This window comes from Meles meles, chromosome 2 (genome assembly GCF_922984935.1).
Source record: "Meles meles chromosome 2, mMelMel3.1 paternal haplotype, whole genome shotgun sequence".
NCBI lineage: Eukaryota > Metazoa > Chordata > Mammalia > Carnivora > Mustelidae > Meles > Meles meles.
The window spans coordinates 193,333,108-193,355,244 of record NC_060067.1 but is presented as its reverse complement, the minus strand read 5'-3'; the positions used below and the strand labels follow the sequence as shown (position 1 = coordinate 193,355,244).

Below are 22,137 nucleotides of genomic sequence, written 5' to 3'. Positions count from 1 at the left end.
TGTGATCTCTGTCTGTCAAATAAATAAAATCTTTAAAAAAAGAAAAACTAGGTGCGGTTTCTGCCCTGGAGGAGCTTGCAGTTTGGTGAGACACAGGCACACACACACAAAAATATAAAATTGTAGCAACGATAATTGCTAGGAAGATGGGTAGATAGTCCTTGACAGCCTTTGATTTATAACAGAGAGATTTCCCCAAGGGAGGGACAACGGGGAAGGATGAAGGGGTGTGTAAGTAGAAGACAAAAGAGAAAAACCGTTATGAGGAAGAAAGATTGTGTTGGGGGTGGAGGTAGGGGAAGTGGTTGGATGGTGAGCTTGGGAGGCAAACTGGGCCCCGGGAGCTTGGTCTGTTGGGAGAGAGGAGAGAAGGCAAGTGGGATTGCTCCGGGCTAGGGTAAGATAGCAGAGTCCTATATTATATTTTTTTAACCTCCTCCCGAGGAATGAGAATCTTTCAAAGGGTTTTAAAAAGATACAAGTGGAGGTGCTTGACATAAGATTTGAATTTTTCCATCTTTTCAGTCACCAGATTAAAATAAACTGGCATGTTAAACTTTGTTGAATGAATGGTTAGATGTTTCCAAAATACTTTAAAATGAGAGGTACTGAGAGCTAAAGGTATTGTCCTATCCTGCTTCTCTCCATTACTTTCAGGGTTGAATTATAATAATAATAAAAAAAAAAAACAAGTCACTTGAGGCTTAATGTCTCCAATAAATCTATAGATATTTTGTGGAGGAGTAGAATTTTTTTCTGTTCAAGTTAGTGCAAAAAATTCTGATGTCTTCTGAATCATGAAGAGTTTCCATTTAAGGACTGTAGTAGTGAAAACACAAGGCGAACTTGAACATATGCTATAGAAATGTTGCTGTTTTAAGATGGTCTATGAACCACTGGCTCCTTTATTTAAAATGAAGCAGATGTATTCATCCTCCTCCCCAACCAACTTGAAAGGAGTAGGTGAAATTCTTGGAAAAGTAGATGATTCTGTGGCTCCACAAATAGTCACCACTAACACCTTTCTTGTTTTGTTCCACAGTATTTATCCTTGAAACCAGGATGGTTGAGGGAACCTAACAGAACTAACTGATCATTGGTGGTGGTACTGGTGGTGGTGAAAGTGATAGGTTCTTATCTCATAGACTCATAGCTTGGCTCCTGGGGGTGAGGAGGGGAAATCACATTTTAGGAAGCCTTTTGGGGCTTCCACAAGTCCCTATAGCTGAGTTAAGTGCTAGTCCTCCAATTTCCTCTTGTGAATACAGATGGGCTGGACATTGCGGAACTTTCGTGTGCAGAGCCCAGGAATCAGAAATTTTATCAAGCACCCTGAAGACTTCCTATTCAAACAAAAGCTTGAAAATAATTGTCTGAAAAAGGTAGGATGTCAGGAATTACCTTCATTAGTTTGCCAAGTGATTCCTAAGCATTAGTTACTGTTATATTCTTTAAATGTTCTCCAAGTATTCTTACAAAATAGTTAATTAGTGTTACCTTACGTAGTTTTGAAACTTATTCAGGTAGCTTCTTATCTTCCAAAGTTAACTCACAAAGATGGGGATGAGGTGAGAGGAAGAGAGCTGTTGTTTATTGAGCAGCTGGTATGTGTCCAGTGCTTTAAACACCTCATTTCATCCTCTCCACTGTTTTGTCAATTTGGAATTACTAACTCTTATGGATCAAGTCAGAGAAACTTTAGGGAGGCTTTTAGCTTTAGTTATCTTTTCCAAAAAGTTATTATGGAAAAATTAAATACGTAAAAAGGAGTCAGGATAGTATCATGAATTCCCATGTACCATCAACTACCTTCAAAACTTAACATACATTCAATGGTGTTTTGTCTATACTTCTCGTCCTCTTTCCCCTACCTCCCATATTATTTTCCCCCAAATTATTTTGAAGGAAATTCCAGACATAATTTCTTCTCTAATATTTTAGTATGTTTCTAAAAGAACCATTAAAAATAACATAGCCATAGTACATTTATGAAACCTAAAAAACAGTTCTTTAACATAATATATTTAGTCAGTGTTCAAATTTCCACTTGTCTCATAAATGTCATTTATTTTCTAGTTTGTTTGAATCTAGGGTCCATGCATTCCTATTAATGTGCCTCAGAGATGATTTAAGAAGCTGCCTCTTGTTATTTAGAGCTCAGCTCAAATGGTTGCTTCCGGAACCCGTCATGGAAATCCCATTTATCATAGCACTTCACTTTATATTATGCTGTTTTCTTCTTCTTTTTTAAAAATTGAAGTATAGGGGCAGCAGGGTGGCTCAGTCAGTTAGGCAACCAACTCTTGGTTTCAGCTCAGGTCATGATCTCAGGGTCGTGGGCTCTCCCTCTGCTTCTCCCCCTACCCCATCACCATAGTGCTCCCTCACTCTCATAAAAAATAAATATGATGTCGAGAAATTGAAATATAATTAACATACAGTGTTATGTTAGTTTCAAGCATACAACATATTGATTTAACGATTCTATACGTTAGTCAGTGCTCACCATAAGTGAGGTGACTCTGCCACCAAACAACATTATTACAATATTATTGATTACATTCCCTAAGCTGTATTTTTCATCTCTGTGACTTTTTTTATTACTGGAAACCTCTTAATCCCCTTTATTTCTCCCATCCCTCCAGTCACTGCCCCTCTGGCAACCATCAGTTTATTCTTTGTATTTAAGAACCTGGTTGTGTATGTGTGTGTATTACTCTGTTTTGTTCAAAACCTTTAATGTTTTGTTTACCACTGTCTAAAACTGGCAAATGATGTGATCTTAAATTACAGCAATTCTCTTGTTATGGTAATTAATGACCTCTACATTGCCATTTCCAAAGGTGGCTTTTGGATTCAACGTTTCAACAACAGTGGACACTGTAGAACATTCTCTTTCTCTCAAGCACTATATTGCTTCCTTCCTGGCTTTTCTCATACCCTGCCAGAGGTTACTTTTCAAACTCCTTCTTTTTTTTTTTTTAATATTTTATTTATTTGACAGAGAGAAATCACAACTAGGCAGAGAGGCAGGCAGAGAGAGGAGGGAGCAGGCTCCCTGCGGAGCAGAGAGCCCGATGCGGGGCTCGATCCTAGGACCCTGGGATCATGACCTGAGCCGAAGGCAGAGGCTTTACCCACTGAGCCACCCAGGCGCCCCTGCAGACTCCTTCTAAGAGCTTCTTCTGCCCAGAATTCAAATAATCGTGTTCCCCTAGTTTAGTTCTGGGCCTCCTTCGTTGCTGTATCTAAATTCTCTCTCTATGCATTGTACCTTTTTCTGTGGCATTAAATAGCATTTTCATTTTGATAACAGAACCACCAAGTTTAACTTAGCTTTGAAATGCAGACTTGTATATCCAAGTGTCTGTTTGACATGTGTATCTGGACTATTAGTCTCTGCAAACTTAACATGTGGAGAACAGAATTTTCTATTATCTTTCTTCCCATTTCGCTTTGTCCCTTTCCAAGCCCCCACTGCTCAGTTTCCTCTTATTCTGCTTTTCTCCTAATTTACCTTGCTTCAGTTATATTGGACTTGATTGCCTCTCCTGCCCCCCGAATTTTGTCTTATTCACTACTGTATCCCCAGTGCCTACAACAGTGCCTAGCAGGTACTGTTAGCTGCTGGTGGATGCTCGATATATATAGTTGTTGGCTGAATTGATGAATGACTGTTCCTCAAAACACATGGCCAGCAGGACTTGTGCCCAGACTGTTCCCCAAGCTGTGGAGGATCTTCCCCTGACTTTCATATGGCTGTTCCTTTCTTATTCAGGTGTCAAACTTCAAAATCACTTCCTTAGCAAGGAAATGCCTCCCTAAAGTTGCCTCCCAGTCTCTACTGTAACACTGTTTTATTTTCATCAGTGCATTGATCACTGCCTATTATATTTGTTTACTAATTAATGTTGTTCCTATCCCACTTCAGTGTAAGGTCCACGAGTAACTGGGGATTTGTCTGTATCTTCCATGCCTAAAACAGTGCCTGGCACGTCTTAGGCATTCAACCTGCATTTGTTAAATGAATGAATGAATGAGAAACCCAGGACCGTCAGACCTCAAAGATAATGCTCCTGCGGCTTAGAACTGTTTCCTCTGACTGGTTCTTTAGGCAGTAGCTTCTTCTGGTATTTTGTGAGTTTTTACTGCCTCCACGAACAAGGAAGTATGTAAAGATTCTGAACTTCTGAAACCAGACCACATATTCCCTTGCTACCTTTCACCCGAATCTTAGCAGACAATAGTGGAATGAATCCTGTGTCAGGCTCTATGTTAGAAGCTGAAGACAGAAAATTTTATAATGCACAGTAACTTCCCTCGGGAAGGGAGGTTTCGGAAACACATAACCCGACCACGTGTTTAGATTTTATGTTGGTTTCAACCTGTCTAACCCTTGCCCCTCTTTCGGAACCTCTCTGAGGCGCTGACCAAACACAACAGGGTTGCGTCATCTCAGTCCCACCCACGGCACCCTGCGCCGGGCTCCTGGATCCGCCCCCAGCGGAAGCGTCCTGCCCTTGGCCCCGCCCCCAGCCGCTCTAAGCCCCAGGGGCGGGGCCTGCAGCGTCCACTCGTCCACTCGTGTTCTTCCGCGCGACGCAGTGGCAGTGACGCAACAGTCGCGCACGGACCTTCGCTGCGGCTCTGCGGACAGACTTCCCTTCGCCGCTGCACGAGCTCTTGAAGTTGCGGTACAGCGGCGCGCGGGCAGCCTTCCGCAGTAGGGTTTCGGCCCTCTGGCGCCTGGCAGCCGCCCGCTCCGTTCACCCAGAGCCATGGCCGCAGCGGGTGGGCGGGAAGCTGCTGGACGCTGCCCCCTTCTCAGCCTCCTTTTGCTTCTGCTAATCGCCGGCCCTGCTCTTGGCTGGAAAGACCCTGGTGAGTGCTGTCGTCACCTGCCCCTTTCTGTCGCGTACAGCCAGCGCCCGGAGGCCCAGTGGGCGACATTTCCGTTCGCCTCTGCTTGGGCCTTTCAGCCCTGATTCTCATTATCTTCTTCCCTATTCACCCGCGTCCTGCCTGTCCCTTTTGCTCTTCCCAGAGGTCCCGCGGGAGAAGTGGGGACTGTTGGGGAGTCGACGGGGCGGGACGACTCTGTATTCTCCCTTCCCTGGACTCCCGAATTTGTCTACCTTCTCCTTTCTCGGACTAGAGTCCTCATCCCTAACATCACCTGCTTCTCTTGCTTTGTTGTCATGACTGTCTGATGTCATCTTCGCTGCCTGTTGTCATGGCTGCCTGTTGCTATGGCGGACAGTTGCCACAGCACCGGCAGTCTGTGAGTCACACTTCGTGGACAGGGATGTAAACCTTGCAGGTAGGTTAGCAGAGTCGTAGAGTGCACTACTTATGTGAGCAGAATCCATGCTTCTTATTCTGACCACTACAGTGAATTTCATCACGTTATGTCAGCTTTTCTTGTTGTTTCTCACCGCACACTAGAATTTTAAAAACATTTTATTATTTTTTTTTTGTATGCGATGGTACATGATAAATGATTTCTGGAGAAAAGATTTTTTTATTACTATGTTATTGGGATTTTCTAAAGAATTTTTATGGGATAAATAATATCTCTAATATATGTATGTATACACAAACATACAGATTTCCATTTAATGATGCATGTTGTTAAATTGGAATGATGTAAGAAATGACTTTTAAATAGTTAAAACATTTTTTATTGGGAGGATGAAGATGTTAAGGCATGAAAAGTATCAACATTGCATTTATGACTTGGGTGATAGGAAATGCCCATGTTTCTTAAGCAACAGATTTACTTCTGTAATATCCTATTTTATTCCTAAATGCTGAAATGAGAGAGAAGGTGCTGTTTGCAAATACTTGACTTTGAGTAACTGATTTGATGTGGATGTTTTATTAGTAATAAAAGCCAAGTTGGATTTAAATGTCCATTTATTTATGTATTCCTAGAAAGTTGTATCTAAAGAGGACACTTTGATCAGAATTATGATTTAAAAACTGGATTGAAACATTAGTTGAACCATCAATTCTTTTTCTTTTTTTTTTTTTTTTGGAAAACTTATTTGAGAGGGAGTGTGTGTGCTCTGGTGATCGCATGTGCAGGGGGAGGAGCAGAGGGAGAGAGAGAGGGAGAGAATCTTAAGCTGACTGCTGCTGAGCAGGGAGCCCAGCCTAAGGCTCTGTCCCACCACAATGAGATCATGACCTGAGCTGAAATCAAGAGTCCTACACTTAACCAGCTGAGCGACCCAGGTGCCCAGAACCCTCAATTCTTTAAAAAAAAAAAAAAAAGTTTACAGATGAAGAGTCAGGGGAATTTAAAAAAAAAAAGGAACCAAATTTAAATGAATGGTGAACCACTTCTTGCTATTCTTAGTCTATCTACTCTATAAACTATTGTTCTGGAACAAAAAGCACCAAAATATTTTGCAGAGCAAACACAATTGACTTTTATAAATTCTACTTTACCTTAAATTTACTTTGAGGAACTGTTCTATGAAAGTATTTTATTGGGTTAAGTTTTACCAAGCCTTATAATAAAACAATAATCACTCCCTATTTTTTTTTTAAACTTTGGATGCACTTACTTTGATTTTAATATAGAGTAATAATTTGTCTGGAAAAAATTTGGTACCAGTTCTAAAGAGATTACCTGACTTTTTAAAACTCTTTATGGAATTATTTTATATTTAAGTCACTTTTCTGGAATATAGCAGTGAACAAAAGTGAGCATCTTGCCTCCAGTGTTTACATATACTAAAGAGAAATAGACAAGACACAAATTGGTAAGTAGCACATCATTGGGAAAAGTGGTATGGGCAGTGATAACATAGGGGAAGGAAGACAGGGTGTGCAGGCAGAAGTGGGACTTTCAAAATATACATTGGAAAGGGAAGAAGTCGCATTTGATCAGAAACCTGAGGGGAGACAAGGGGTAAATGACCTGCTGTGATTTGTATTTTAATTTTTTTTTTTTTTTAGATTTTATTTGTTTATTCGACAGACAGAGATCACAAGCAGGCGGAGAGGCAGGCAGAGAGAGAGATGGGAAGCAGGCTCCCCGCTGAGCAGAGAGCCCGATGTGGGGCTCCATCCCAGGACCCCGGGACCATGACCCGAGCCGAAGGCAGAGGACCTAACCCACTGAGCCAACTAGGCGCCCCTGTGACTTGTATTTTAAAGGCTCCTTCTGTCCTGTCTGTGGAGAACAGACTGTAGGAGGTCCAGGGAAGCCGGGAGGCCAGTGAAGAGCTGCTGGTGCAGTGAGTTCCAAGAGTAGAGATGGTGTGGCCAGTGGAGAAACGGTGGAGTTGGTGAGAGTGACTGGATTTTCAGCTGTTGTAGAAGGTGGAGCTGACATGATATTCTGATGGATTAGACAGATGTAGGGGTGAGAGGCGAGGACAAAGGTGATCCAGGGTTTTTGACCTGAGCGACTAGAAGTGTGGTGTTATTATTATTGTTATTTAGTTTAATAATACCTTATGATTTTAAACCTTTGAATATTTTCATTGTTACAGTTATTTATGTATGAGGTGGTAGTTTGGGGTTAATATACTCTATTTTATTTTAATATAGTTCTCAGAAATTTTAGGCCCACATAGAATTAAGTTTTTATATTGGTGTAGATGGATTTTCTTCTAGCCACATAGTTTATTATGTTGGTGTCATTTATTAAAGAAGTCACTTTTTTTTTCTAAATTAAAAAGTCTTTGTCTTTTTAAAGTTTTTTTTTTTTTTTTTTTTACTTATTTGAGAGGGAGTGCATGTACACACACACATGTGTGCGCATACACACACGAGCACTGGGAAGGGCAGAGGGAGAGGGAGAGGGAGAGAGAGAATCTCAAGCTGACTCCAGCTGAGCCTGGAGTCCCAGTTGGAGCCCAGTGTGAGGCTTGATCCCATCACCTAGAGATCATGACCCAAGCTGAAATTAAGAGTCGGACGCCCATCTGATTGACCCACTCAGGTACCCCAGAAAGTCCACTTTATCTTCTGTTGGATTCCCACATATAGCTGGATTTATTTCTGGCTTTCTTTTGTTTCATAACTCCTTGCCTATTTTTTTTAATTAAAAAAAATTAAATTCAAGTTAGTTAACATATAGTATATTATTAGTTTCAGGAGTAGAATTTAGTGGTTCATCAGTTGCATATAACATCCAGTGCTCATTACATCAACTGACCTTCTTAATGCCTATCCCCTAGGTACCCCATCCCCCCCTTTTGCCTATTTCTGTTCTAATTCCATACTTATCTTGACTATAGTTATTTTATGGTAAGTTTTATGGTCCGGTAAAGCAATTCTTTTTCAAAAAATTTTTGGCTTTTTATAGACATTAGTTTTTCCACAGGACCTTTAACATAATTTCTTCCTGGTTCTAAAAATCCTAGTTTGGTTCCTGGTGGGAAATGCGTGATATTTATTTCGGTTTTATTATATATGTATTTTTAAAATATAGATCACATATGATCCCAAGTTTAATTCCAGGTGTTTTATGTAAGTTTTCATGTTTTATGTTGTTTGGCACTAATTTGAGATAGGCTATTTTCATTTTTTTTTTAAAGATTTTATTTATTTATTTGACAGACAGAGATCACAAGTAGGCAGAGAGGCAGGCAGAGAGAGAGAGAGGAAGCAGGCTCCCTGCTGAGCAGAGAGCCCGATGTGGGGTTTGATCCAAGGACCCTGAGATCATGACCTGAGCTGAAGGCAGAGGCTTTAACCCACTGAGCCACCCAGGTGCCCCGCTATTTTCATTTTTAATTGGTTATTACGGGTATAGAAAAAATCTGTTGACCTTTGGTAATTTATAAAATATCTAGCTGTTTTATCACATTCTCTTATTATACCATGGTTGTCTTTTGGGAAGTTCTCTTGGATTTTGAAGGTCCAGAAACTCTAAATGAAATGTTATTTCTTCTGTTTGTACCAAGTGTGACAGATACTAGTGGAGGATTACTCAGAAGCCGTTGTCTAACTTCTCCTTGTCTGCCTCTGTGTAGATACTGAGAAAGCCAAATACTCATTTTACTAGAATTACTGGATCACAAGTCATTCCAGTCAATCTACCAGAGGAATTCTGGGAAAGATATTTTAAATTTTTATATATCTTTACATATTCCTGTTTTCTTTCAACTCTGTGTTTAAGGTTGAAATATGTCAATGTAATTTTAGGTATCATGACAGACCATCATTAAATCCTTCAATATGCCCCCCCCCCTTTAAAAAGGAACTTTCCCCACAAGGTAAAAATAATATTACCCCGATAAAATTTATCTAAATTTCTTAATATCAACTAATTATCCATTCCATATTCAGATATCACAATTTTCCCTGAAATGTCTACACTAGTTAGTTTAAAACCAGACCCAGTCCAGGTCTGTGCATCCCATCTGATTGTATTCTCCCTTAAGTCTTCTTTTTTTTTTTTTTTAAAGATTTTATTTATTTATTTGACAGAGATCACAAGTAGGCAGAGAGGCAGGCAGAGAGAGAGGAGGAAGCAGGCTCCCCACGGAGCAGAGAGCCTGATGCGGGGCTCGATCCCAGGACCCTGAGATCATGACCTGAGCCGAAGGCAGCGGCTTAATCCACTGAGCCACCCAGGCGCCCCATCTCCCTTAAGTCTTCTTAAATGTAGAACAAAGAGGGATACATGGGTGGCTTGGTTGGGCATCTGCCTTCAGCTTGGGTCGTGATCCTGGGGTCCTGGAATCGAGTCCCGATTGGGCTCCCTGGTCACTGGGGAGTCTGCTTCTCCCAACGCCTGTGCCACTGTTTGTGCACTCTCTCTCTCTGACAAATAAATGAATAAATATTTAGAAAATATATAGAACAAACAGTCCCTTTTTATGCTGCTGCTTTGCTGAAAGGATTGGGTCAGTTGTCCTTAAGAGTATCCTACCTTCTGGATTCTGTTTTCTCATGGTGTTTTAGCTTGCTTTTTTTCTTCCGTGTTTTTCTTGTAGACTGGATGTTAAATCCAAAGGATTGATAAAATTCATGTTAAATACTTTTGAGGCTTACATCATAGTAGATGGTGTAATACCAATTTGTTCTACCATTATTAATGCTAAGATTAATTAGTAGATTAAAAGTGGCTTTATAACCCTTATAAAGTCATATTTTTCCAGAAAGCACTCTGTGTAATGTTACTTGGCACCATGCCAATATCCAGTCTCTTAATGATTTTAAAACTAATAAATCCTTGTCTGATTCAGTGTCTTTGGCCATTGTAAAATGATATTTTTTTCTAATTCTATCATTTCTTCTGCATTTATTAGCTGTCATTCTTCAATAAAGTTGAGATTTCCATCCTGAGGCTATTTCAGATTACAGTTCCTGGTAGAAAATCAGAATAAAAATTTACTTTTTAATCTTTAATTACCAAGTTTCAGAGTAAGGAGGTAGGTAGCAGCTTTTAGTGACCAATGAGTTTTTGGCATTCTCTTGGAGTATCATTATGGACTCTAGATTTTCATAGGTTAACATAATTTGATCAATTACAGTCTTTATCTTGCTGGTCACTCTTTTTCTTTTGGTGTCTTAGGAAGAATTCTCCATACCAGGTTCATAAATATTCTGTTGTGCTTTCTTCTGGTATTTTTTATTGGTTGTACATTTTATGGTAAGTTTTTAGCTGTCATGGATTAATTTTTGTACATGGTGTATGATGATCAATTTTTCTAATCTTCTGCCAATATTATACTGTTTATGCTACTATAGGTTTAGTAATATATTTTGATATATGTAGTCCAAATTTAATTTCTTTGTTGTTAACTGGTTTTTGGCTGCCTTTTCATTATTGATTTTATATATTAGTATATTTTTTATGTTCTGTTTCTAGTTTTATTGCATTTTGGGGAAAATGTACTGATAAATTTAAGCTTAGCTTCATTTATTAAGTTCTTTTTTTGGTAAATAAGTATAAATATCTGTATCTGCCGATATGAGGGAATGTCCATGATGTATAATTAAGTGGAGAAACCATATGAAGAATAATGTAGACTGTATATTTCAGTTTTTTATAACAATAAACTAAAAAAATCTAAAACAAGTCCTGAATCTGTGTCTGGATAAGCAAGAAAAAGGTACTTACCAGGTTGTTAATTTCGGTTATCACAGAAATGTGAAATTGGAGGAAGAGTGGGTTTCAGATTTAACAAAATCATGAAATATATATAGATGAATAAATAAAACATACATGAATAGTTTAAAGAAGAATAAAACAAGTATCAGTGTAGCCCCACTCATTTAAGAGAAGGAACTTTAGAAGAATTCTGCCTTTTCCTTTCTAAGCACATTTCCTTTCCCAGAGGTAGCTACTTAACTGATTTTTGAATGAATAATTTTTTTAGTCCAGCTTTTTGACCCATGTATGTGGTAAAACACTAAAAGTTTTTGGAAAGTTGACTAGCTGTTTTCTTAGTAGTGTAAAAAAAGTCTCTGGCTTCAAGTTTCCTGAGATTTTAAGTGCCCCTTCTGGGGAAATGACTGGGGAAAGACTGGAAAATAGGACTCGCTGTAATTAGGGCATCTGTTGAAAACTCTAGGGGTCCAGTATTGAACATCTGGCAGAAACATGGTCAGAAAGAGTAGGTTGCTCTTTATCTTTTGCTTCTAAGGTGGGCAGGGTCTCTCTGTTGCACTCAGGAATAGGTTAAAGCCAGAATGCTTCTGTGGGGGGACATGAGTGTCCTCAGCTGACCCAGGTAGCAAGACATGGGGGAAAGAGGAGGAAAGTCCATGAGCTCAAGGTCAAGACAGACCGAATACAGATAAAAACCAAAGCCAGGACATTCTTTCCTTAAGTCTAAAAAAGATGGTATGGTAGCAGCAGGGAATTTCGCTGGTAGCCCATTTATTTATGTATGTATGTATGTATGTATTTATTTATTTATTTGACAGACAAGTAGGCAGAGACAGAGAAAGGAGGAAGCAGGCTCCCTGCTGAGCAGAGAGCCTGATGTGGTGCTCGATCCCAGGACCCTGGGATCATGACCTGAGCCGAAGGCAGAGGCTTTAACCCACTGAGCCACCCAGGCGCCCCGCTGGTAGCCCTTTTGAGCAGTACTCTTGCAGTCTGGACTTGTTACCCTCTGTCTGACGCATGGCTGCATCTTAAGTGAAGACTTTCCGTTTTCCTTGGGATTCCCTTTGTCCCTCTGTATGCCACTACTCTTTCTTTAGACCTCTGGTTTTTATGTCTTTCTCTTTGCTTTGTTTTTTTCTCTTGGTGGCAAATATCCTTCATTATCTTACTGAGAATGGATACCTGGGACGTAAGTATTTTGAAACCTTTCAGATGTCTGAAAAATCTACTGTCTTGGCTTGAGTGACAATCTAGAATTCTATACCCACTTACTTTGAAAGTATTTCCTATGACAAGAGTTTTATTAGGATGACTTTCTATGTTTGACCATATATTTACTACCTGTTCATCTGTGTTTCTCTTGTTTTAGACAGAATATTGTTGCGGGACGTAAAAGCTCTTACCCTCCACCATGACCGCTATACCACCTCTCGTAGGCTGGATCCAATCCCGCAATTGAAATGCGTGGGAGGCACAGCTGGATGTGATTCTTATACCCCAAAAGTCATACAGTGTCAGAACAAAGGTTGGGATGGGTATGATGTACAGGTAATACTTGTTATGTTGATGACAGTTTAACTGGGATTTTTATTCAATAAAGTGTTTATTGGGATATTATTCAGTATTTTGAGGTAAGACATATAGAAAAATCTCAAGTTAAATATATAAATATAAATCGGTTTTTCATTTTCTGAAAGAACATCCTCCAAAAGAAATGAACTAATTTTAAAGCCTGGAAACATTCATTGTAATTTTCTAATAAGACATGAGTAAATTTTCAAAACTTTGCAAACTTTGTAGGGATAGAGGCTCTCTGCTGATTATCATTTTACTGTCATTCCTCAAAGAATACCAACCTACCCTAACATGTTAAATAATGTTAACATGATCAGGAATCGTAGGCTGTTAGGAATGTAAAATGGTGCAGCTGCTTTGGAAAACTGCCTGGCAGTTCCTCAGAAGGTTAAACATAGAGTTACTATATGCCCCAGTCATTCCATTAGTAGGTATATACCCAAGAGAATTAAAAGTTTATGTCCACACAAAAATTTGTACATAAATGGTTGTAGCTGCATTATTCATAATAGCCAAAATGTTCATTATTGATGCATGAATAAACAAAATGTGGTATATCCATACAGTGGAATATTCTGCCATATAGAAGAATGAAGAACAGATACATCCTCAACATGTGTGAAAACATTATTCTAAGTCAGAGAAGCCAGTCACATATTGTATGATTGCATTTATATGAAATGTCCGGGATAGGGAAATCCATAAAGACAGATTGGTAGTTGCCCAGGGTTGGGAGATTTGGGAGGAAGTGGGTGACTGCTAATGGATGTGAGATTTCTTTTTGGGGTGATGGAAATAAGCTAAAATTGATGATGGTGATGGTTGCACAACTGTGAATATACTAAAACCATCGAAATGGGTGGAATGTATGATAGGTGAATCATATTTCAATAAGGCTGTCATAAAAAATAAAACAGCATATCTGAAATTTGGGAGAGGAAGATAATTGGCCAAAAACTTCACAGAAATACAGAAAAGCAAATCAGATCTATTTTAGCTTGTGTCTCTCTAAATGCTGTTAAAGAAGCATATTACCTATTTTGCTCAAAATATAGTTATGGAATTTAAACTAAACTGGGACTTTTTTTTTTTAAGCAAGTATAACTGTCTGCATTTATGGAGAGAAATGGACACAGGAATATTCAGAAACTTGCTCACCTTTCATTGATAAGAGATAGCAAATTTGGATCTGTGTTCCTTTTTTTTTAAATTTTTTATTTTTTTAATTTCAGTGTACCAGAATTCATTGTTTATGCACTACATCCATTGCTCCATGCAATATGTGCCCTCCATAATACCCACCACCAGGCTCACCCAACTTCCCACCCCTCACCCCTTCAAAACCCTCAGATTGTTTGGGGAGATGAACCATGAGAGATTATGGACTCTGATAAACTGGGACTTTTTAAAAAAAAAATATTTTATTTGAGAGAGCGAGAGAGAGCATGAGCAGGTGGGGGGAGTAGACTTTTTATTTAAGGTGGAAATTTTTGACGTAGCATGAACTTTTTGCATTTTCCTAAATAGCTCAAAAAATTTTTAAGAGATGGGGTGCTGGGCGGGCTCAGTTGGTGGAACATGTGATTATTGACCTTTGGTTTGTGAGTTCAGGCCCCGTGCTGGGTGTAGAGATTACTTAAAAAAAATTATTTTAAGAGAATTACTTATAGGATTGGGCCTTGGAAAGTTGGTCCATAGTATTTTAAAATTTGTGCAGAAAGTTTTTCTCAGAAAGTTGTGTACTATCTCTGATGCTCTATGTAGTTGCCAGATACTCCTATATGATACTGACTTTTGAGCCTTAACTTAAAAAAAAAAGCACTCTATTTTTATTATTTATTTATTTAAAATATTTTGTTTATTTGTCAGAGGGAGAGCACAAGCACAGGGAGGGCAGAGGCAGAAGGAGAAGCAGGCTCCCCACTGAGCAGGGAGCCCACTGCGGGACTCAATCCCAGGGCCCTGGGATTATGACCTGAGCCGAAGGCAGATGCTTAACCAACTGAGCCACCCAGGTGTCCCTATTATTTATTTATTTTTGAAAGATATATTTTAGAGAGAGAAAGAGTGAGCACACGGGTTCACGGGGGTGGGCGGTAGGGCAGAGAGAGAGTCTTAAGCGGACTCTGTGCTGAGTGCAGAGCCTGTGGTGGGGCTCCATCTCACCAGCCGGAGATCACAACCTGAGGTGAAAGTAAGAGTTAGTCGCTTAACTGACTGCGCCACCTCAGTGTCCCCAAAACCTCTATTTTTTTTTTTAAGATTTTATTTATTTGACAGAGAGAGATCACAAGTAGGCAGAGAGGCAGGCAGAGACAGAGGGGGAAACAGGCTCCCTGCTGAGCAGAGAGCCCGATGCGGGGCTCGATCCCAGGACCCTAGGATCATGACCTGAGCTGAAGGCAGAGGCTTAACCCACTGAGCCACCTAGGTGCCCCCCAAAACCTCTATTTTTAAATCACCTTGAACAACAGTGGGAAAAAGTTGACATTTAAAAATTTTGTTTAACATTTACGATTGAGGGATATTTAATATGTGCAAAAGAATTACTTACATGTATATGTAAGGAATAAGGAATAGTAATAAAACAAACACTCAGGTACCTAGTACCTAGCTTTGAGGTCCCTAGGTTACCTTCCCCCCAACACAGAAATGCTCATTGTTTTGAAGTTTGTTTATTACTCCCTGATTTCATTTTGCAGTTTTATGACAGCTTTATAGCCCAAATAGTACATATTAAATGAAAAAAAATTTTTGATTCTAATAACCCATTTCTGTTTTTCTTCACAGTGGGAATGTAAGACTGATTTAGATATCGCATATAAATTTGGAAAAACTGTGGTGAGCTGTGAAGGCTATGAATCCTCTGAAGACCAGTATGTACTAAGAGGTTCCTGTGGCTTGGAATATAACTTAGATTACACAGAACTTGGCCTGAAGAAATTGAGAGAGTCTGGAAAAAACCATGGCTTTAGCTCTTTCTCTGATTATTACAACAAACTGTACTCCCCGGATTCTAGTGGCATCAGTGGATTGATTACCATCGTAGTACTACTTGCTATTGCTTTCGGAGTTTATAAAGTGTTCCTTAGTGATGGTCAGGATTCTCCTCCGCCATATTCTGAGTATCCTCCAAATTCCCATCGTTACCAGAGATTCACCAACTCAGCAGGACCCCCTCCTGCAGGCTTTAAGTCTGAATTCACAGGTATGTTTCCCTAATGGCAATAAGTAGGGTATGTGCCAGGTAGTGAATCTTGGGCTGGTTTCTGAAATAGAAAGTGGTCAGATTGGGAAACCAAAGCAGATTTGTCTTCTCATCTTATATTTTACTTTTTCAGCTTCTTTACCTCTTATTCTGGGTAAGGGTAATTGTGATGATTATTTTAAGGTGGCATGATTAAATTATAAATCATCTTAATCAGAAAAACCTGATCAGGTTTGGTACTAAGCATTTACCTTGAACTCTGTCTCATACCATATACAAAATTTATTCATTAAATATTATAGATCTCAGCATAAAAGGTAAAATAGGTTTCCAGAAAACATAGGAAAATGTGTCATGATCTTGCAATAGGTAAAAATTTTTTAGAATATATAAAGTTCCAGCCATAAAGAAAGGATGGATAAATTTGACTTTATTTAAATTAAGAATGTTTAGCCATCAAAAGACCACATTAACAGAGTGGAAAGGCAAGCCACAGACTGGGAGAAAATCCCAGGGTCCTGGGATTGAGCCCTGGATCGGGCTCTCTACTCAGCGGGAAACCTGCTTCTCCTGCTCCCACTTCCCCTGCTTGTGTTCCCTCTCTTGCTGTGTCTCTCTCTGTCAAATAAATAAATAAAATATTTAAAGAAAAAAAAAAGGGAGAGTACCAAGTAAAGGTAAGGATGTAGTCAACTGCAACTTGATGGTAGGAATAAAAAAGAAACATTCTGAAAACTGTCACTGCCTCCCCATGACCCAGCAGTTCCATTCCTCGATACATACCTAAGAGAAATGCATGCATTTATACACAAAAAGAAATGCACAGAATATTTTTAGTTTTATTTGTAACAGTAAAAACTGGAAACAGAATATACATAAACACAAGAATGGGACAAATTGTGATTTTTTTTCACACAATGTAATACTTAGATCAGTTAAAAAAAACGAAATCAAAACCTGATATAATGCAGTAATGGGGATTGACTCTCATTGACACATGATGTGCCAGACGCGGAAGAGTACCTAGTGTATGATTATGTTTATACAAAGTGCAGGAATGCGTAGAACTAAAGTATAGTGAGAGAAGTCAGGTAATGCTTATCTCTGATGAGGGTGGGTATCTATTGGGAATCTTCATGAGGGAGCCTTCTGGGGGCTAGAAGTGTTTTATTGATGTGCAAATGGGTACCTGTGTACAGATTTATTATGTTGTGCATGTGAGAATAGCACGCTTTCCTTTATGTGTGCTGTACATCAGCTAAAAACAATTTCCTCTGAGGGTGCCTGGGTGGTCAGTTATTTAAGCGACTGCCTTCAGCTCAGGTCACGATCCTGGAGTCCCGGGATTGAGTCCTGCATTGGTCTCCCGGCTCCACGAGGAGTCTGCTTCTCCCTTTGACCTTCTCCTCTCTCATGCTCTCTCTCACTGTCTCTCTCTCAAATAAATAAACAAAATATTAAAAAAAAATTTTCCTCTGAACAGAAGATACTTTTTTGGTCTCTTTAAGATCTGACTTCCCAATTGATACATATATCTGGCTGCTGCTTCCACTTGGATTCCTCCATTACACACAATTACAGCTGTTACCAGAAGCCCTTACAGATGTTCATAGTCCAAAGGAAGGAGCTCCCAATGGGGTCATCTGCTGGTAGCTGATCCTCCTCAGAGCAAATGTGACTTTATAGGAGGGAACAGCCCTCCTTTAAAAATAATTCCCTTTTTTTTCATGTCTGTGGGAAAGGTGCCCCTTAGTTATATGTCAGTATTTTATGAATACACTTTAAAAAAAAAGATTTATTTCAGAGAGAGAGAAAGCATGCTCATGTGTGCATGGGGCAGAGGGGGAGAGAGGGAACTTCAAGTAAACTCCCTGCTGAGCGGGGAGCCTGATGTGGGGTTTAATCCTGCAACACTGAGATTATGACCTGAGCCAAAATCAAGAGTCGGACACTCATCCAACTGAGCCACCCAGGTGTCCCCCCACTCCACTTTTTTTTAGTATAAACGCTGACGTATTAGTACTAAATAGAACAAATGAAATAATTGAAATGCCATGTTAATTTTGGTTTTGTGGGCTATGTTTTAAGTGAGGACACATAATAAATCATTTTTATTTCTAGGACCACATGGTGCAGCTTCTGGTTTTGGCAGTGCTTTCACAGGACAACAAGGATATGACAATTCAGGACCAGGCTTCTGGACTGGCTTGGGAACTGGAGGAATATTAGGATATTTGTTTGGCAGCAATAGGTAGGCTTTGATCTCACTTGCCTTTTAATTCCACTTTTCTGTAGAGCCTCTTTGTTTGGTTTGCAATTTGACTGGATTTGGTTTTGTTAAGGAAAATAAATTATGGTGACATTACCCTATGAAATCAGATTCTCTGCTATATGGGCTTTCAGTGATATTGTCCATGTTGTTTTCTTTCATTGTGTTTCTTCTTCCAAGGCCATCCTTACAGAGATCATGAGATAGGAAAAAGACTTTATTTAACACCTGAGAAAATGAGAAGACAGGAAAGAACATGGCATTTGAGGAATAGTTAGCAGTCTGGTTTGGTGGGAGAATGATAGAGAAGCAAGGCTGAAAAGGGCTTGGTACCAGATTTTGGGATGTCTTCATGTTATTGGTAGTTTAAGTTTAGATTTTATCTGAGTGTGAATTCTGGAAGAAAGAGTCTCTTCTTCCTGTCACTCTGTCCCCCCATGGCCGTGACTATACAATAGCAGAAATACAAAATAGTATTTATTTCATGTCATACCAGAGCATTGAGGAAAAATGCTTGATAAAGGTATTGTTTTCTGAGAGTATGGGAATTGGAGGATATTTAAAAGTCACAAGAAAAGTGCCCGATATGCTTTTGTATCTTAATAGAGCAGCAACACCCTTCTCAGACTCGTGGTACTACCCGTCTCCTTCGTACTCCAGCACATGGAATAGCCGAGCTTACTCACCCCTTCGTGGAGCCTCAGGTAGCTATTCGGCATATTCAAGCTCAGAGACAAGAACCAGAACAGCATCAGGTAAGACTGAAAACAGAGAAGTTCCTATTATGTAGCAGTGAAGAACAGAAATAGTTTTAGAACGTAAAAAGATAGTTATTTACTATATATTAGTCATAATTTTATTTGTCATACTCATCAGAAATATTAATAGCATAATTAACATTAAAATATAGTTCAGAATCATTCTTTCCTCTTACTTCTAAACATTCTTTAAATATCAAACAGGGATTTGGGTTAGCCTCACCTCTACCACTAACCAGGGTTTTACCTTAAACCTTCCTGAACATTGGTTTCCACATTGTGTTTAATTCTGTGACCTCTAGGCTGCTTTTAAGCTTATCTAAAATGGAATTTTCTAGGTGGAAGTTTGAATTTTTAAAATTCAGCAAAACTCACTAAATAACTCAGTAACTACCTGTACTTTAAATAATTGTCAAAAATATGGTGGTCATGTTTATTGCTATTGTTAAGAGGAAATTTTGTAAAAAGCAAAGATATAATATATAAGAAATTAGAAAATAACTATTTGTTTTTAAATATCCAGCTAATTAGCAGAGGATGGGGAAACATGGGTGAAAGAGTAATAGATGCTGTGGGTTGGATTCGTCTTTCACTGGGGGGAGTTACGGAACAGAGATTAATTCTTGATATTGATAGAAGACTTGTATAAGTATGTTTTGAAGTGTAAGAGTGAATTTCTCACAGTACTGGTGTGAATATAAATTGACACAATCACTTTGAAAGACTGTTTGGTATTATTAAGTAAAATAAAGCATAAACTCAAGACCCAGCAGTTTCCCTCTCAGATATATAGCACAGAAATGCATACACTTGTGCACTGAAAGATAAGTCTGAGAACGTTCATGGCATCTTTATTCCTAATAGCCTCCAACTGGAAAAATGCCTGTATCCAGCAGCAGTAAGTGAGATGAATAAATTGAGTTATGGCCATACAGTGGAAAGCTGTGCAACACGGAGGGAGAATAAACAGCTGTATGCAATAACATGGGTAGATCGACCAAATATAAAAAGAAAAGAAGCCAGACACAAAGAAATAGATATAAATATGATTACAATATTCTTATTTTATAAATATATATGTTTAAAAACTAGCAAAGTTAACCTATGGTGTTAGATGTAAGGTAGTGGTTACTTTTTGGGAGGAAAAGGAGTGGTAGTGATTGGGACGATATGTAGGACATATCACATGTAGGACATAACACAAGAAGAAAACTCAGTGGAGACAAAAATCGTAAAAAAAAACAACAATCCATAAATAATAACAGAAATCTTTGGGACTTACATGAAAAAAATTATAAACATTACCAAATAACCTAAAGGAAAACCTGAAAAAAACTGAGTTTTCAAATGGGAACACTTGTCATCTTGTAAACTGTTAGTGCATTTGCAAGTGTGTGTGTGTGTGTGTGGTGTGGGGATGGGGAGAAGTTGACTTGACTACATAACATTTACTGTTGAAAGCCTGAAACTTGCCCCTGCAGGATTTCTGTCGCCGCTGGGATTGTGACAGGTAGCAGGGCATGGCTGGCTCCATTGGCCTCTGCTTTTTGGCTTAGACTTTGACTTTTGCCCCTATCACGTTGGCCCCACCATAGAACCATGTTCTTTGGCTTCCTGACTACGAGTGATTCGCAAGCAGCATGTCTGAGTTTAGTCAGCTCGATGGCTGGGTGACCGGGAGGGCTGTTGTGGGTGCTGAAGCACTGTCTTCCTCCCTCCTTCCCTTGTGTCTCTTTATTCATCTGTTACAATAAATGTGTTCCTGTTATAGTTTTATAAGCAATGCCGGTGCATTTTTAAAAACCAATATAAATTGTACTCTTCTCATTTTAGGATATGGTGGTACCAGAAGACGATAAGAGAGTAGAAAGTTGAAGTCAAACACTGGATGCAAAATCTCTGATTTTTCATCACTTTCTTAGGAAAAAAAAAAAAGTGCTACCTGCTAACGACTGGGGAAGGGGAAAATGTAAAAGTTGTGTGGTTTTTAGTCCTGTTTTGCTTTTTTGTGCTCTATTACTTGAGACTAACAGTTGATATACGAGAAAATGCTTCTGTAGATAATTGTATGTTAGTGTAACATGCAGTTTTACAGTTTCTGAAAGTGATGATGACTGTGGGAAGCTGAAAATGTATTGATTTTTTAAACCTGTGACGTCATTAAGATTGAAGGCTAAATTTATGACCATTAGACACTGAGTACAGAAAATGTCAGTCTTATGTGGTTTTAGTCAATGAGTCATTACCTTATAAAAATGATAATAACCTATTTGATATTTGCTGTGTGGTGTTTACTGTTCTTCAGACATTTAAACCAAGCTTCCGACTACCAGTTATACTTACCTGTATGTTCTGATCACTTTTGAGCTCAGGAGCTTTGAATCCTTCAGTGGTAGTGGGCTTCAATTAAGTAAGAATGACCTTTTTTTGGAAAAGGTAGAGAACAAGCATCTAGAAGGTTGTTGCGAATGATTGTGCTGACAAAGATGGCTTGAAACCTCCATATTCATTTCTTAAGAAGTAAAGTTTAAATGCTTCGGCAGGTTTTTCCTAGCAAAAGCATGCAGTTCTCTGTGGGCTCTGCAGTGTTGTAGCAGCCTGTTTCTGTCTTACATTAAAATGACGGGAAAAATAAAAACAAACAAGAGGTTTCATTGTTATTCTTTCTGCCACCCTTGACGCAAATTGGTGTTACTTTTTTTGTTTTTTGACCTTTTTTCTCAAAGGAAAGGGGTTCATGCGGAAGCTCTGTGTCCCTAATTTCCCATGGTAGTCTTGCCTTAGCTACCAGTCCCTTGGTAAATGTTTTCAAAAAAGTAATTCAGAAATGGTTTGGAAGGAAGCCTCTGCTGAAAAATGGCTTTAAAAAAAAAAAAAAAAAAGAAATCTCCCAAGTCTCTGAACTGTCAAAAGATTGCATCATCTGCCTTAGTTAAGCTCTACAACCCGAGAGTCTCGTTTTTACCTTTTAGGAATTATTTAAAAACAAACCTTTGTTTATTCTTTAAAATGTGATTTGGGGACTAGTTGACGGAATATTGTGAACACAACTGCCCTTTCCTCCCATCAGTATAACTTGGTAGAAATCTTAATTTATGTCACAGAGGAAACAGTTTTTCTTTAAGTACGTTGCACTAAATTCTTACTCATTTCTCCTTAGTAAAAGGAGATGGAATAAAAGAAAATGCTGTTTATTTCCTTTTTCCCTATTTGCTTAGTGTTTTGGGTTTTAATTTGCTTTTTG

At 38.9% G+C, this 22,137-nt stretch overlaps 1 protein-coding gene across 1 annotated transcript; it reads left to right on the top strand.

The window, feature by feature from the left end:
• Positions 1 to 4,572: 4,572 nt before the first annotated feature.
• SARAF (store-operated calcium entry associated regulatory factor) lies at positions 4,573 to 21,756 on the top strand. Its single transcript, XM_045997685.1, has 6 exons — positions 4,573 to 4,881; positions 12,453 to 12,631; positions 15,449 to 15,866; positions 17,988 to 18,117; positions 18,742 to 18,890; positions 20,727 to 21,756. The coding sequence occupies exons 1-6, from the start codon at positions 4,779 to 4,781 to the stop codon at positions 20,750 to 20,752; spliced, it is 1,005 nt and encodes a 334-aa protein (XP_045853641.1). The 5' UTR covers positions 4,573 to 4,778; the 3' UTR covers positions 20,753 to 21,756.
• The last annotated feature ends 381 nt before the right edge of the window (positions 21,757 to 22,137 follow it).